Source organism: Haemorhous mexicanus, chromosome 3, assembly GCF_027477595.1.
Source record: "Haemorhous mexicanus isolate bHaeMex1 chromosome 3, bHaeMex1.pri, whole genome shotgun sequence".
NCBI classification, from domain to species: domain Eukaryota; kingdom Metazoa; phylum Chordata; class Aves; order Passeriformes; family Fringillidae; genus Haemorhous; species Haemorhous mexicanus.
Genome location: NC_082343.1, coordinates 50,947,979 through 50,961,516, shown reverse-complemented (window position 1 = coordinate 50,961,516; position 13,538 = coordinate 50,947,979). Strand labels below are relative to the sequence as shown.

The window sequence follows — 13,538 nt, the reverse complement described above, 5'->3', positions numbered from 1 at the left end:
CTGAATCACCAAGGGAAGTTGTGGAATGATCCAAACTAGGCATCTTTGTTTTTTTGGCTTCTTTGAAATGCAAAAATATAGCACACTATGTGTAAGGCCTTCCATCCTGCAATACAGAAGCAAAAGACCCAGTCCCTGTTCCACATGTACTGCACTAATCAAAGGTTGACGAAAAAAATGTTAAATGCAGTTAGAATTACGATAATAATAATTTACAGGTAAAAGGTTTTGTTTCTTTGAAATATCTCTTTTTTCCTTGGGGGGAAATAGTAAAGTAAGGGTAAATATCAAAGTTAGGTTAGGCTAACATGCACATAGTCATTGTTTGCTCTTGTTATCTGTAGTGCCTAGTAAACCCATGAGCTGTGTACTGGCAAGAAGAAAGACTTTTGAAAACAAATCTTCCTTGTTTCACATTGCTACCAATTTCTGTTCACCTGGAGATACAGAATAAGTATGTTGCCAAGCCTGTGCTTCCTCCTTTCTGCTGGCTAATAAATTCTGCACCTCCTTTCCTGCAGATTGCTGGCCTTTCTTATTTACTGGTGAAGTATTCGGTGTTGGGAATGCATCCACCCTTGAAAACACTTTAGGCTGTATGGCCTGAGGCCTGGTAGGTAACACCGGGGAATTACTCAGCTACAGTTTCTCTCTGATACTGCTGAAACTTCAGACTAATGCTTATCGAGATAAATACAGCCACGTGTTCTGCCGCCTCACAGTACAGGTGAGCATGGATTACTTGCCTGTGCAAACAGGAGTAAATTCATTCCCAGATTGCAAATGTGGCAATAAATTAATTAGTGTCAGCTAAATATTTTACTATCATTTATGTCTGTTCATACATCAAAAATGATTGCAGACACCCAGCATCAGCACATTTTTATTGATCCATAACTGTTCCATTCTTTCCCAGCCGAAAACCACCCGAGAGTTGTCACTGCCAAGCGACAACTGCCAAGTGACCCCGTGAGATGAGGCACAGACACCTGGCCAAAGCAGGTGGATTTCGGGATAGTTGTTTCCGGCTGTTTGCAAATTTCCTAAGTGCTTCTCAAATTTTGTCACACTTCCTGACTTCGGTGTTCACGGGACGCCGCGGGGAAGCGCTGCGCGACTGCGCTTATTTGGGGAGGGAAGGCAGCAGAAGGAGCGGCGGGAGCGCACAGGTGCGGACGGGAAGGCCCCGCGGGCGGAGGGGACAGGACAACTCTTCACCACCACCTAGGGCGGGGTCCTGGGAGGAGCGGGGGCGCAGCCGGGACCCGCTCCGCCCCTCTCTACCCTTCCCTTCCCCTCCCCTCCGCGCCGGCCCGGCCCGGCCCCTCCCCGCCCCTCGCTCAGAGAAGGGGCCACGGCCGGGGCGGCCCTCCCGCACCCGCTGCGCTGGCCCGGCCAACAAAGGGGGCGCCGGGGCCGAGGGAGGGGCCGCCGCAGGGCCGGGCCGCGAGGGGCGGGGAAGAAGGGGGAGGAGAAGGGGAAGGACGGACGGCGGCGGCGGCGGCTCGCACCGAAAGTTGTGGGTTCGCCAGCGCAGCGCCGCGGGAGTCGCTGCCGGGGGACGGGGTGCGAGGAGGAGCTGGGCTGCGCCGTGGGGCAGCGCGGCCCCTCCCGCCGTCGTGCCTGAGGGGTGAGTGGCGGCCGAGGAGAGTTGCTGTCGGCGGCTGCCCCGGCAGCTCTGGGAGCGAGGCAGCTCTGCGGACAGGCGGCAGCACCTCGGCACCGGGAGGGGCTCGGCGGGGAAAGTTTGTTCCCCAGCTCCGGTAACGCCGCGGGGCGGGGGCAGCGGGCGCACCTGCGGGCGGGACGGAACGGCCGCGGGGAGCCGGGGCGAGGAGCGGCTCCTGTAGGGGTGCCCTAGGGCGGCGGCGCCGCTGCTGCGGCCGCGCATCCCGCGGGGAGGAGGTGCCGGCACGCCCGGCCGGCTGCCGGGTCAAAATCCCCGCCGGGGGAGCGGGGGCGGCGGCCGCTCTGCCGAGGCGGCCGGGCGGGGGCGGCCGTGCCCGGGGCCCGCCCCGCGGAGCTCCGCTTCCCCAGGAGAGGGGCTGCGTGGCTTTTCCCACACGTGGCTGTCGCGCCCTGGGCCGGCCGGGGCAGGGCGCTTGCCCCTGCCCCTTTGCCGCTGGCACACGCCCCAGAGCGGCGGGAGCGGAGCTCCCTCGCTGTGCCACTCCTCGAGGGGGGCTGTCTCCTCGGTGCCAGCCGGGTGACCCGTGGTGGCGGTGGTGTCGCGGCGAGGGCCATGTCCTTCCTGCCCCTCTGGGGACGGGGCGCCCTGTCGCCCAAGGGTGAGTGAAGCTTGGCTTTCGCGGCTGAGGATTCAGCTGTGCTGCTGCACCTTCAGGGCCATGCAACTTTTTAAATGCCACCATAAGGTGTCCCGCTGCAGGGCCGTGCAACTTTTTAAATGTCACCTTAAGGTGTCCCGCTGCAGGGGCACAGCGAATGGCGGGTCGGCTGCCCCGCGACTCGCGTGGGCATTGCCAGCAAACCTCGATACCTCGCATCGCACGTTGAGTCGCACCTGGCATAGCCCGTGGAGTTATCGTTCCTTTCTGCTCCTGGTCCTGTGCTCTAGGTGCTGAGCTGTGGCCCTCCATGGAAACCTTTTCCCAGCGGATTTAAGCTCCGCCCGTGGCACATCGCAGACCGCGAGCATGGCCCGTGTCTCTGAGCAGGAGGAAGGACCTGGCGGGGGACACAGTGAGTTCAGCGACATCATCAAATCCAGATCAGGTAAACTGTCGAGGGGAACGGTGTTTTCCTCTTTTCTCCTCTACCCATAGCTTCTGATATAAGCTGACATTTTCAAACAGCACATTTGTCCAGCAGTTTTTTTGGGCATATGTTTGTTGTACAGCTAGTGACAGAGGCTGTTCATGCAGCTCCCCTACTGTTACTGAGTAATAGTAATTGTAGAACTCAGGGTTTGTTTTGTTTTGGGTTTTTCTGTCAGTATTAGTCAAGTCTGTTTATTTGGAATACACCTCTGGCATCATAATTACCTCTACTTTTGTAAATAGCCATGTGCTTAAAGTACTCTTATGCAACCTAGTGTTGGTAGCTTTCGTGTTTATTCTCAGGCACTGAAAATGGCAACTGTGGCTGCAACATTGTACCTCCTGGAAGTGCATCATGGTAGTACTCATGCAGTAAATCAATGTGCTTCCTCCTTAATGTAAAACAGTTGTCTAAGGCTACTTAGGCATTTCCTTCAGCAAAACATTCGTGTAACAGACCTGAAGGTTATTAGGAAAATGTGGATTTTGTTTGGTTGTAGTGTGTTGGGGTCTCCTGAGGCTCTGATGGGTATTGAGGTGGGTAGTGAGGTACCATCACTTTATCAGGGGGAGAACAGAGGTTTTGGAGGGACAGCTCGGAGTTGTGTAAACCTTGGTAGAAATTTGGGCTCCATTCAGAGACTGGGTGCTGGACTCCTCAGCCTCACAGTCTGAGGCTGTGCATTTCTTACATGCAAAATGCTCCTGTTATCAAAAGATTTTCCTGTGATATGTAGCAAACCTAGCAGTGGTTTGGTTTTTTAAAGTTTTCCACATGTTAAAAACTGTAGGTCTTCAGTTGGTTGTGATTTGATATGTCAGATTACATAGGATGTGGGTTTGATCTGGATCCCATTGGTGTTTGAATTGTTTGTTTCTTAGACCTTTGTTTTCTGAGTCTTTCTCTTCTGGAAGAGCAGTTTATGAAACAGATGCTTGTGGGTTTTTAATTTTGAATTCTGTAGTGTTTTTTGTGTTCTGCTGTTACTCTGGACATAACTTCATTTGATTGTAAGTGTGTAGTCAGTATCTTCAGGGGCTTTGACTGTGTGGAGATAGCTTGCAGACCATTTCTGTGCGTGTGTGTATGTATGTAAGTACTACAGTTTTATAAGGTGTGTGAGGAAATATGGATGTATTGGAGATTTTTCATGAATGAACAAATTGTACAGTAAGTTCTGTTTTGGTTGAGGCAGATGATTGTAAATTTCCTGTTACAACCATGTTGAATTTCTTCTGTGGAATGAGAAAACGCTGTAAATTTGAATACAAGGCTAAAAGACTTGTGCATTAATTTAAAAATAGTGAGCGATGACTGATCTTAAATAATTATTATCTAATTACTATGCTGTTTTGGATCTGGATGTGTGATTTCTTCAAATAAATTTCTGTGCTACTGTAGCTCAGATCTGAACCATTGACTACAATGGTTCTGTGGGAAGGTTTTCTTAATGGAAGGACTGAAGTTTCCTGAAGCACAGGTGACAGCAAATTAACGGCTCGTTGTCAGGACTGAGGAGAAGATATTTTAATTTTCCTAGATGTTATGGAAAGAGAACACTAATTTTGATGCTTAGAAAGGAAAACTGAGGGTTTTTTTTTTTTTTTTTCTGGGAAGGTTTTTCCAGTATGAAATGCTTGTCAGTCTAAATGACTTGAAATACAGTGGAAGTGTTATAACTTAGTAATATTTGGGGTAGCTTAAGCTTCTGCATGGCTTTTGAGACAAGAGATCAGCAAAAGACAATCATTTGCTGTCACAGAAAATAGGCTGCTCTGTAAGTTCTTAGCACCAGTGATGTGGGAAGTCTCTTAACACTTTGATTAGGGAGCACATGCAAATGTGCACTGAATATTTTCACCGAATAAATAAAATACAAAAAACACAATGGGTGAAAAATTCTCTACATGATTTAATATGCGATCAAGTGATTTAACGTGTCATAATATTTTTTGAGTGTGTATTATTCCTATGCATTTTTAAATAAGCATAATGAAAACAGTTTATTCTTGTAAATAAAAGAAGATAGATGTATAATGTCCTTTGTAAAGATTACTTTCTCTGTGCTCTCCTGGGCAATTCTGTTTGTCTATTTCAATGTTTGTCTTCATCTCTTCTGAACTGATCACCAAGCTGTCAGGATATTGTTGCTGTTAAAAACCATCCACGTTCTAGAAGTGATGTTTAAGATCTATGACTGAGTTTTTGTTGTTGTTTGTCTTGTACCAACTTGGAAGGAAATTATGATTTGAAATGCCAGAATCTTTCTGGGTCAACCTTAACAAAGAGTGGTACTAGTAAAAATGTTTCTAAATATTTTGATACAAATGTAAACTTCAGTCTTTAGCAGCCTGTTAACTGAATATATTGCCTTTTTTTGTCGTCATGGCTGCTTTAGTTATCTTGCTTTCTAAAACTGTGAAGTAGCTAGAAAGCCATAAAGGTGGCACTGTCAGTACAGGTAGTGTGTTGGTTATTTAGCTTTGATCTAAAGTCACTCTTATGAGACTGTATTAAGATACATAAAGTTTTACACCTGCTCAGGGCTGTGTGGGGCCCATCTATGCTTGTTTTTATTAGCAGAACAAGCTATGTAATTTTTTCTTTGGCTTGTAATTAGGAAGCTGCCAGTGTGCCGCATGAAGGATTTAGGAGACCTGCAGGAAATCATGATTTCTCTATAGACCAATCAAAATAAATTAACAGGATTTCAATTTGTCACCGTTACAAAAAAAAAAAAAAAAAAAAAAAAGAAAAAAAAAAAAAAAAGGGGGGGGAGTTGCCATAGGATTTCACAGATGGGAAAAAGTAATTTTGCAAGTATCTCATTTGTTCTTTCCTCTCAAACTAAAAGCATGAAGGATAAAACACTTTGAATGGGCATCTCTGTATGTTATTTTTTTATTTTGGAAACACTTTTTCCTTCAGTGGTCAGCAAAGAAACTTTAAATGAATGTGCTATAATCTGTTACAAGTGATAAGTGCTTGCTTTTTTTTCCAGTGCAGGGATTTTCTATGCCCTTAATGTCACTTCTGTGACTTGGGATGAAAGAAGAAAGACTTTTTCCTGTTGTCCAATTAGTGTTTGTTTTCTGCTTTGGATATGGCTCCTCTTTGATTAAGTAGTCTGTTAGTACTGATCTACAGGTAGCTACAGGTTATCTTTGAAGAGACCTCTTCTGCACTTAGAATAGTATTTGATGGTGACCAAAACTGCCTATAAAATAACTTCTGGTAATTGAGTTTATAAAGCTTTTTGTTCTCAGAAAGACCAACAATCTGTTTGCCTCCCTTCTTTCTGTACCAGTGGTTGATGCTGATGGCTGAGTGGTGTTTAGTGGGTAGGATACTTGTTCCTGGATGGTTATGCTAGGTTTATATGTTTATAATTGGTATTATTTAGCATTATTAGCCTTCACTATGCCTGAGTGTCTTGATAATGGCTTGCTATGGAAAAGCAGTTTTCCTTTTTATTAACTTACCTGTAGTATGAAGTAATGTAGGCGGAGCTGATTTATATCTTTGAAAGACATCTTGTGCAGATAGGTGAGCTTTTCTTATTGCAATAGCTTTTGGGAAGGAATGCTGTGGGATGACTGCCTTACAGTGGTGAAAACAGCGCTGTCATCACGGGCTTGAAAAACAGATGAGTCTTTGCTATGATTAATTATGGAAAAAAGACAAACTCACTTAAAATCTGTCATGGTAGCTTGGAATGGTAATATATAATTAAACAGTAAGACATAGCAGGAAAAACATTTTTAGAAGATTGCGCCTCTGGTGCATTTTAAGATATGAGCTCTCTCTAAATTGAAGGGAACTTAATTCTCCTCAAATATATTTGACTGAAAGACTGCTTTGAGAAATTGTAACTTAGTTTTGGACTTTTGGGGCCAGGCTTATTCTGAGAACTGCTGCTCTTGTCTGTCTGTACTCTTGCCCTCTGAAGCAGTGCTTACTTGGCTGGCAGACCCCTTGCTCCTGGGGTCTCACTGCCCCATGATACCACAGGTTGCCCTTGGAACCAGTTCCTTTAGTTGTGTCTCTTGCTGCCAGATAACTATAGGTCAAACGTGCTGCTTCTCCTTTTCCATTTTGGCTCTATTGGTGTGAAATTGTCAGGAGTTTTCATAGTTGCATGTGGACCCTTAGGATTCTGTCAAGTGGATGCAGAGTTTTTGTAGCCAGATTTGCACTGTGTGAACTCATCAGGGACATTTGTGCAGATAGGGTGTTAATGATGAGTGACAAACTTTCTCTCATTTTCTATAGCCACTGAAATGTCTTTAAGACTAAGCCTTTGGGTTGCTGTAGCCTGGCTTCTTTCTGTCAACTGTATAGCTTCCTTTTCTTGGGCTATCTGGTAGGGACAGATTGGATGCTGCAGTGAAGACAGTTCTAGGGTATTGCCTAGCATTTATGAAATGACAGATATAGAAGTACCAGGCTGGTTTCTTCTAGCATCTTGATGGGTAGGTGAAGAAATAACATATGCTGCTCCGTGTGTTTGAAGCACGACTCTGCCTTGGAATAGAAATTGTGGCTCTTCAGGGAGGGGAATAAAACCAACCCAAAACCCAAACCATAAAAGCGGCCCATTGATTTGCATGTGCTCTGCCAGGAAAGGAGGACGTAATCCTGAGCAAGAGCTGCTATGTGAGACACTGTGTGTAGTGTGTTAAATGTTTCTAAAGCTGGTGTGGGGAGGGGCTGCTGCTGTGGGAACCCCTCACTGATGAGGGTCCTGTGGAGGACTGGTGCCTAGGTGAGAGGCAAACTAGGGGCAATGTGGGGTTTCTTTCCACGACTTCCCCAGTGCCCTTTGGAGCACCGTCCCCCCTTCTCAGGTCTGAGGAAAGAAGGAAGACTCTCATACAGTAGCATGAATATATTTATCATGTGCTCACAGCATTGGGCAGCTTAGCAGAGAATTAGCTGGGCTGTGTTAACACCTCTGAGTAACTGCTCCTAATTTTGATTTTCCCCTAGACTGTTTCTCCTAGCAGAATCACTTGTCCATGGTGTATGTTGGGGTTGATTCTTGTGAGCAGGGAAGAGGGGGGAAGTATTGTTATTAAAAAATATGGAATAGGTACATCAATGTAGGCATGGAAGGGGAAGAGCACGTGGGCTTGAGCTGAACTGATGTTGTTTCAGGACAGTGTATCTGCTCTGCTGCCAGGTAGCAGCATGGATTGGTGTGCTCAGAGCCTGCATGATCTGCTTTTCAATGTTGCGTGGTATCCCTCCTTCAAAGGAAAGTGTACAATTAGGAAAACACAGCTGATTCCACTTATCTTGCAAACTGAGGTGCTCCTATGAAGAACTGCATTTATTTGGATGCCTTACTAACAGTCTGAAGAATGAATAACAGGATTTAAACATTGTGAGGTGGGAGGGAGGAGGTTCAATGTCTGACTCCTTATTGTGTTGATGAAAGAATAAGTTATAGTGCCCTGTTTTATGTCTTTCTCCACTCCCCCAGTGTGTTCTGGGGATGCAGCTGAGCTGTAATTTCAGAAAGTGACAGTATATTCTCAGAAGAAAGCTGGGGATTTTAAAGGTAGCAACAGAAATGACAGTTTAAGGAAATAGAACAGTCTGTTGGAACCTGTGGGTTTGACAGAAGCAAGGGCAAAGCTCTCTAGCAAGCTTTAGTTTTGAGAATGAGGCAAGGAACTACTGATTTGTAAATATACCCAGCTGCAAAGTCAGTGAAACATGGGTCATTGGGAAGGAGGACTCAAACTGCTGTTTATTTATTTATTAGGATATGAGGTCTCTGAGCCTTTTCTTTGAAAAGATGTCCACCTGATACTGCCTTGGAGAGAATAAAAGGAGAAAGTCTGATTATTGGCCCTCAGTTGGGCTCAGCCCTGAGTGAAGCCAAAAAGAAATTCACTGAAATCCAAACACTTAGAGTTATGTTTTGTTGTCACTTATCTGTGGGACCAGCAGGTAGGGGCTGGTATAGGGTCACTGCCCCTGATTCCAGGTGCATATCCTAGCAGTTGAGGGACACTGACATTGACACTGGTGCTTGCAGAGGCTGGGCCAGGGCTGGGAGCTGGTTGTCAGTGGGGAGGCTGCTGGAAGATGGTCAGCTCTAACAGAGTGTGTGGGCAGTTCCAGTTCCTTCAGCCAAGGGCAGGGTTGAGTTTGGGTGTATTTTGGGCTGCATCTTCCCTCTGGTGGCCTGACCAGCTCTGGATGAGAGCTGCAGCCATGCAGAAGAGGCTGGTTATCAGTGGATACATCTACAGCTGTGGCAGTGACTTTGTGAAGGTTTCTTTCAGAAATATGTTCACTCTTTAATAAAACGCATTTTTAGGTATTCATTCATCTGTTGAGTGCACGGGACAGATGCACCATCAACCATGTCAAGATGCCAGAGAGGAATAACATGAGAGTTATTAATTCAGAGTAGCTGAATTGTAGTTCCTCCTGTAAGGAGGCAGCTCCTGTGCTGGGGAAGCATTCTCTAGCAGCCTAGCATTGTTTCAGCTGTGTGGGTCTTCTGCTGGATATGGAAGAAGTGGTGAAGAGCTGTTGAATCTCTGTCTGGTGGGAGATAGTTACTGTGTGTTTCAGTAAAAGACCAACTTCTCTCTCAAAAGCACAGGATGCATGATGGGAGGAAGGGATCTGGCTATGTGACAGAGATTAGATATGTTACGTGTTCTTAGGGTTGATTTGATGATTAGTATAGGGAATGTACAGCAGTACTTTTCAGCCATAAATTGATCATGAAGTTCTTTTCTGGACTTCAACATCACCTTGTTATAAATGAAGAGGACCTAGCATTAAAAACTGAAAGATTCTGTAGCAAAATTAGATAAACATATGAGGACAGTCAACAGCTTATGCATTTAGCTGTGGAGAAACATCCAATTAAGCCATGAAAGAATATGCTTTGATGGGTCTATGTAATTCATTCCACAAATAACTTTAGTTAGTTCCCATGTATTCTTCTTTTATTTCCTGGCATTGAAATGTGGTTTTTTGCCCCCCACAACCCGCAGTTTAGATCATGGCAGAGGACCAAAGATGGAATATGCTCCTAAAATGTTTTGTTACAAATTATTGATGAGAGAAAAGTGGTATGATGGGTAAATTCTGAAATGTTTTGCCAGCTATTTTTATTCTTAATTTACCACATTATCCTGGATGAGCAAAGAGCAGCAGTCTGTGTATGAATAACAATGGGAATTTATTCGAGAATTTTATGGGAGGACACTGGGAATAGAGCAAAGCCTTTTGGTTTCTGTGTTGTTTTAATTGTTATAATATAAAATATGATTGTATTAACAGAAGAGAATAAATAAAGTAGTAGTTAAATGCCTGCAGACCAAAGCCTTTCTATTGCTTCTTTCCAGGCTTTTATTTCTGTTATAGCTGTATAATGAACAACAGCTATGGTCAGCATAAATTGTTTCCAGAGAGAGTTCATCACCCTTATTTTCCTGGTTTCTACATGTACATCTTGTTCTTGGATGAGACTTCTTGTGGAAATTCACAGGAACATATTGTGTTAACACCATGTATCTTTTAGCTTCCACAGTCTTTTGTCAAGAAAGTCTGGTGGTGCCCTTCTGAATATGGTTTTGTTCTCTCTGGAACAGTGATGTGTAATTGCTTTGCTCTGAGTGCTTTTCCTCTATGCTTGGGAATTTTTCTTTTGGACCTGGCTGTTGTGCCCAATTTAGAACCTGTTGGTTTGATTTATTGAGCTTTAAAAAAAAATTTTTTTCTTAACATAGTTAACACACTTTTCATTTAGACTAGAGATTAAGTTTAATCAGAGAGTTAAGAAAGTATTCACTCTGGTCTTAGTACTCAAAAACTGCATTTACACACTTGGTAATCTGTGCAGAGGAGTACTCTGTTTGACAGTGTCACACGCACAGTGCCCAGGTACTTGCTGGTGAGGATGCTGTGTTTTAGTGGCACACTGAGATTGTGAGCATTGAGCTAATTCTGGACAAAAGGACATTTTTAAAGAAACACCCACCCCTGCCAACCACTGTTCTGGTTTCATCAGACATTTGAAGATTTATTAAAATTGCAAAACATGCTTTTGGAAGATTACATTGTTATCTTGACAGGGCAAGTTAAATATTGACAATTGTATTAATGTGGAAGTGGTTTTATACTTAAGTGCACAATCACTATGTTCAAAATGGAAAAGAAGGAAGGGAAGAGTTCAAATGGAGTTTTGTCCATTGTCAGAAATCATACTATTCTGTGTTGGAATTATTTCTGTTTTCAAGGCTATTGAAACCCAGTTCAAGTTCATTATTTGCCCTCTGAATGTTAACTGGAAGTTTCTTGGTTATAGGAGAATCAGTACTGAAAGAAAGGAGATTGTAAAACACTTCACTAAAATTATGAATAGCTGAGTTCTTTCAGTGTCCATAGATGTCAGGCTCCTAACCTGATGTTCTTCACTGCTGCTGCTCCAGATCCCCGTTGCTCTCTTCTTTCCCCTCCTCGGTGAAGAGCAACATGTGAAACATAAAGGTCAAGTTTTTGCAAGTATTCTCCACTGCTTGCAAGAAGCTTCCAATGCCCAGGTGCATCATACCACTACTTGGAAAACTTGTTTCCATGTATATGCTTTTCTTGTACTTTCTTATCCAAAAAACCTCAACCTAGATCTGTCAAAGCTTAGAGAGTTGTTGAGATGCAGGGATAGAGTGACTGCTGCATCAGCCACTGGTGTCTGTTACTTCAGTCCTCCTGCAGAGCCTCTCCTTGAATGACACCTCTGCAGAGTTTGGACAAAGGCCCTTTTATGCCTAAAGGATTAATGCACTGTCTTCAACATTCTTACGCATCATAGCAGGAGGGAGCATGAGAACCTGCATGAAGACTCAGGGCTGAATTCTTGGGTCTTTATGGAGATCCTTCTCTGTAGAGAAGTGAGGCATGGACCTGAGAAACCAAATTTTAGATTTTTTTTTTTTTTTTTAATCTAGAATAGCTCTTTAGAAAGGTTTTCATTTAGGCTGTAATGAAGTAAGTGGTTGCTAAAACTTGGGGAACTTGAAGTTGATGGATTCCATGTAAACTGTATTTTGTTGTTCATATTTGTTTTATGAGGAGATATAATTTCTATACTAGATTGTTAAGGTTGTCTTCCAAATCTTTGAGCTGAGAATTTCCTGACTGAGATCTTCTCTACCTGTAATCTGCTGGAGTGGATTTTCTGTCACTACATGGTGAGCAACTTGCCCTTCTTAGCAGACAGTGTTAAATATTTCATCATTGGTAAAAGATAGTAGTTACTTTGCTTACATAGTGACTAACAGTATTGGGTGTGTTCATCTCCTTGAAGAAAACAGGCTGTAGCTTTTCTGACTTTGAAAAACAAACAGACTAAGTCTAATCAAAACCCCCTAAACTCTCTGGTTTATGAGATCAGTTATTTTGAGCAAGGTGCACAACAGGGTTATGGTGTGACAGCTCTTTGTGTGTTGTAAGGTACCATATCTAAAGAGAAGGAAGTGTGTTCACTCAAGCATTTTTCCTTCCCTTAGGTAAGGGTGTGTGCAATAGGATGAAAGAACAATACTTGGCCTTGCAAAATGGGTTGCTTTTGGAGGGTGATTAACCCTTGCTTGTTTCTCCCTCTTGGAGAAACAGTGAACTTAATGTTAGGAGTACAGTGATAAAGGTGGAATCCCATGGTCAGGCATGTCTGAGGCATCAAATGGGACAGTGTTGTGGCGGTAAAGTGCCTTTTTCATGTGTCACACTGTATAAATTACAGTCCTGAAAATAGATGGAACGAACTGGAAAAGTGTGTACTGGACTGAAGCAAGCTCTGTGTTTATCTGTCTCCTGTTAGCCCTAGTGGTGGTCTACTATCACTTGTAGACTGTGATATTTTACTTCTCAAATTGAGACTCCATTTTATAAAGATAAAATATATTAGCCTGCTGTCTGTCTGAGTGTATAAACTCACCTCAATGTATATAGCTGGTTTGGCTAGCAGAATCTGGGGTTGAAAGAAGATGCTTTGGAGCATTTAACTGGATATAAAATGTGGGATCTTGCGTCTGAAGAGATGCCTGTATTAGAAAGGTTTTGTGATACATAAAATCCAGGGGTGCATGTAAAATATGAACATAAAATCCAACATAGAATGGTCAGCTAGGCTAATATACAGCCAGGGTGACTCTGTGCTTGCTGGAGACGTTGATTTATTGTTATTATTTGTCTTGTCTCTGGGGATGACTTGTGGCTGAATGAATAATATTTAAAAATAGATGTACTGTTCAATTCCAAGTATAAGGCTAATACTTTTTGAACATGTTATGCAGTTAAAAATAATTATCCAAAATAAACTAAAAAGCCCATAGCCTTTCTTTCTGAAAAACATGCTTGCGTTCTTTCCAGAAGTTGCTCTTTTTTGTGTGTGCATGTTCTGTTACTTCCTTTACCTTGTTCAACTTCATGGTTTTTCTCCCAGTTGAAGGAAGTTTGCAGTGATTGATTGTGTGTGTTGCAGAGTGTATGGAGAAGGAGCAAAAGAGCTGGAGAAACCTTACCCCCCCACCCTTGCTGTCATCTTGGTATGAGGGAAGAGTGAAGGGATGAATGTGGCAGTGCTGGTTCCCACTGCCCCGGGACATGTCCTGATGTGTGGCAGGGCTCTGTGCTGACACCTGAGGCCCCCTGTGTTTTTCAGGCAGCATCTCCCCTGTGCTGTGAACAGAAGGCAATTAGAGACAGTCTGAAAATCTAGTGAAACA

General features: G+C 43.8%; 1 protein-coding gene across 2 annotated transcripts in view; it reads left to right on the top strand.

The window, feature by feature from the left end:
- The first annotated feature begins 1,347 nt into the window (after positions 1–1,347).
- Positions 1,348–13,538, top strand: part of UTRN (utrophin) — a 338,373-nt gene continuing 326,182 nt past the window's right edge. Inside the window, exons 1-2 of one of the 2 annotated variants that reach the window (XM_059841749.1) lie at positions 1,348–1,630; positions 2,579–2,736. In XM_059841749.1, the coding sequence (XP_059697732.1) occupies positions 2,658–2,736 (79 nt within the window). In that variant the 5' untranslated portion in view covers positions 1,348–1,630; positions 2,579–2,657. Of the gene's footprint in view, positions 1,631–2,269; positions 2,289–2,578; positions 2,737–13,538 lie in introns of those variants that run through there. The other variant, XM_059841750.1, reaches the window with a different exon arrangement.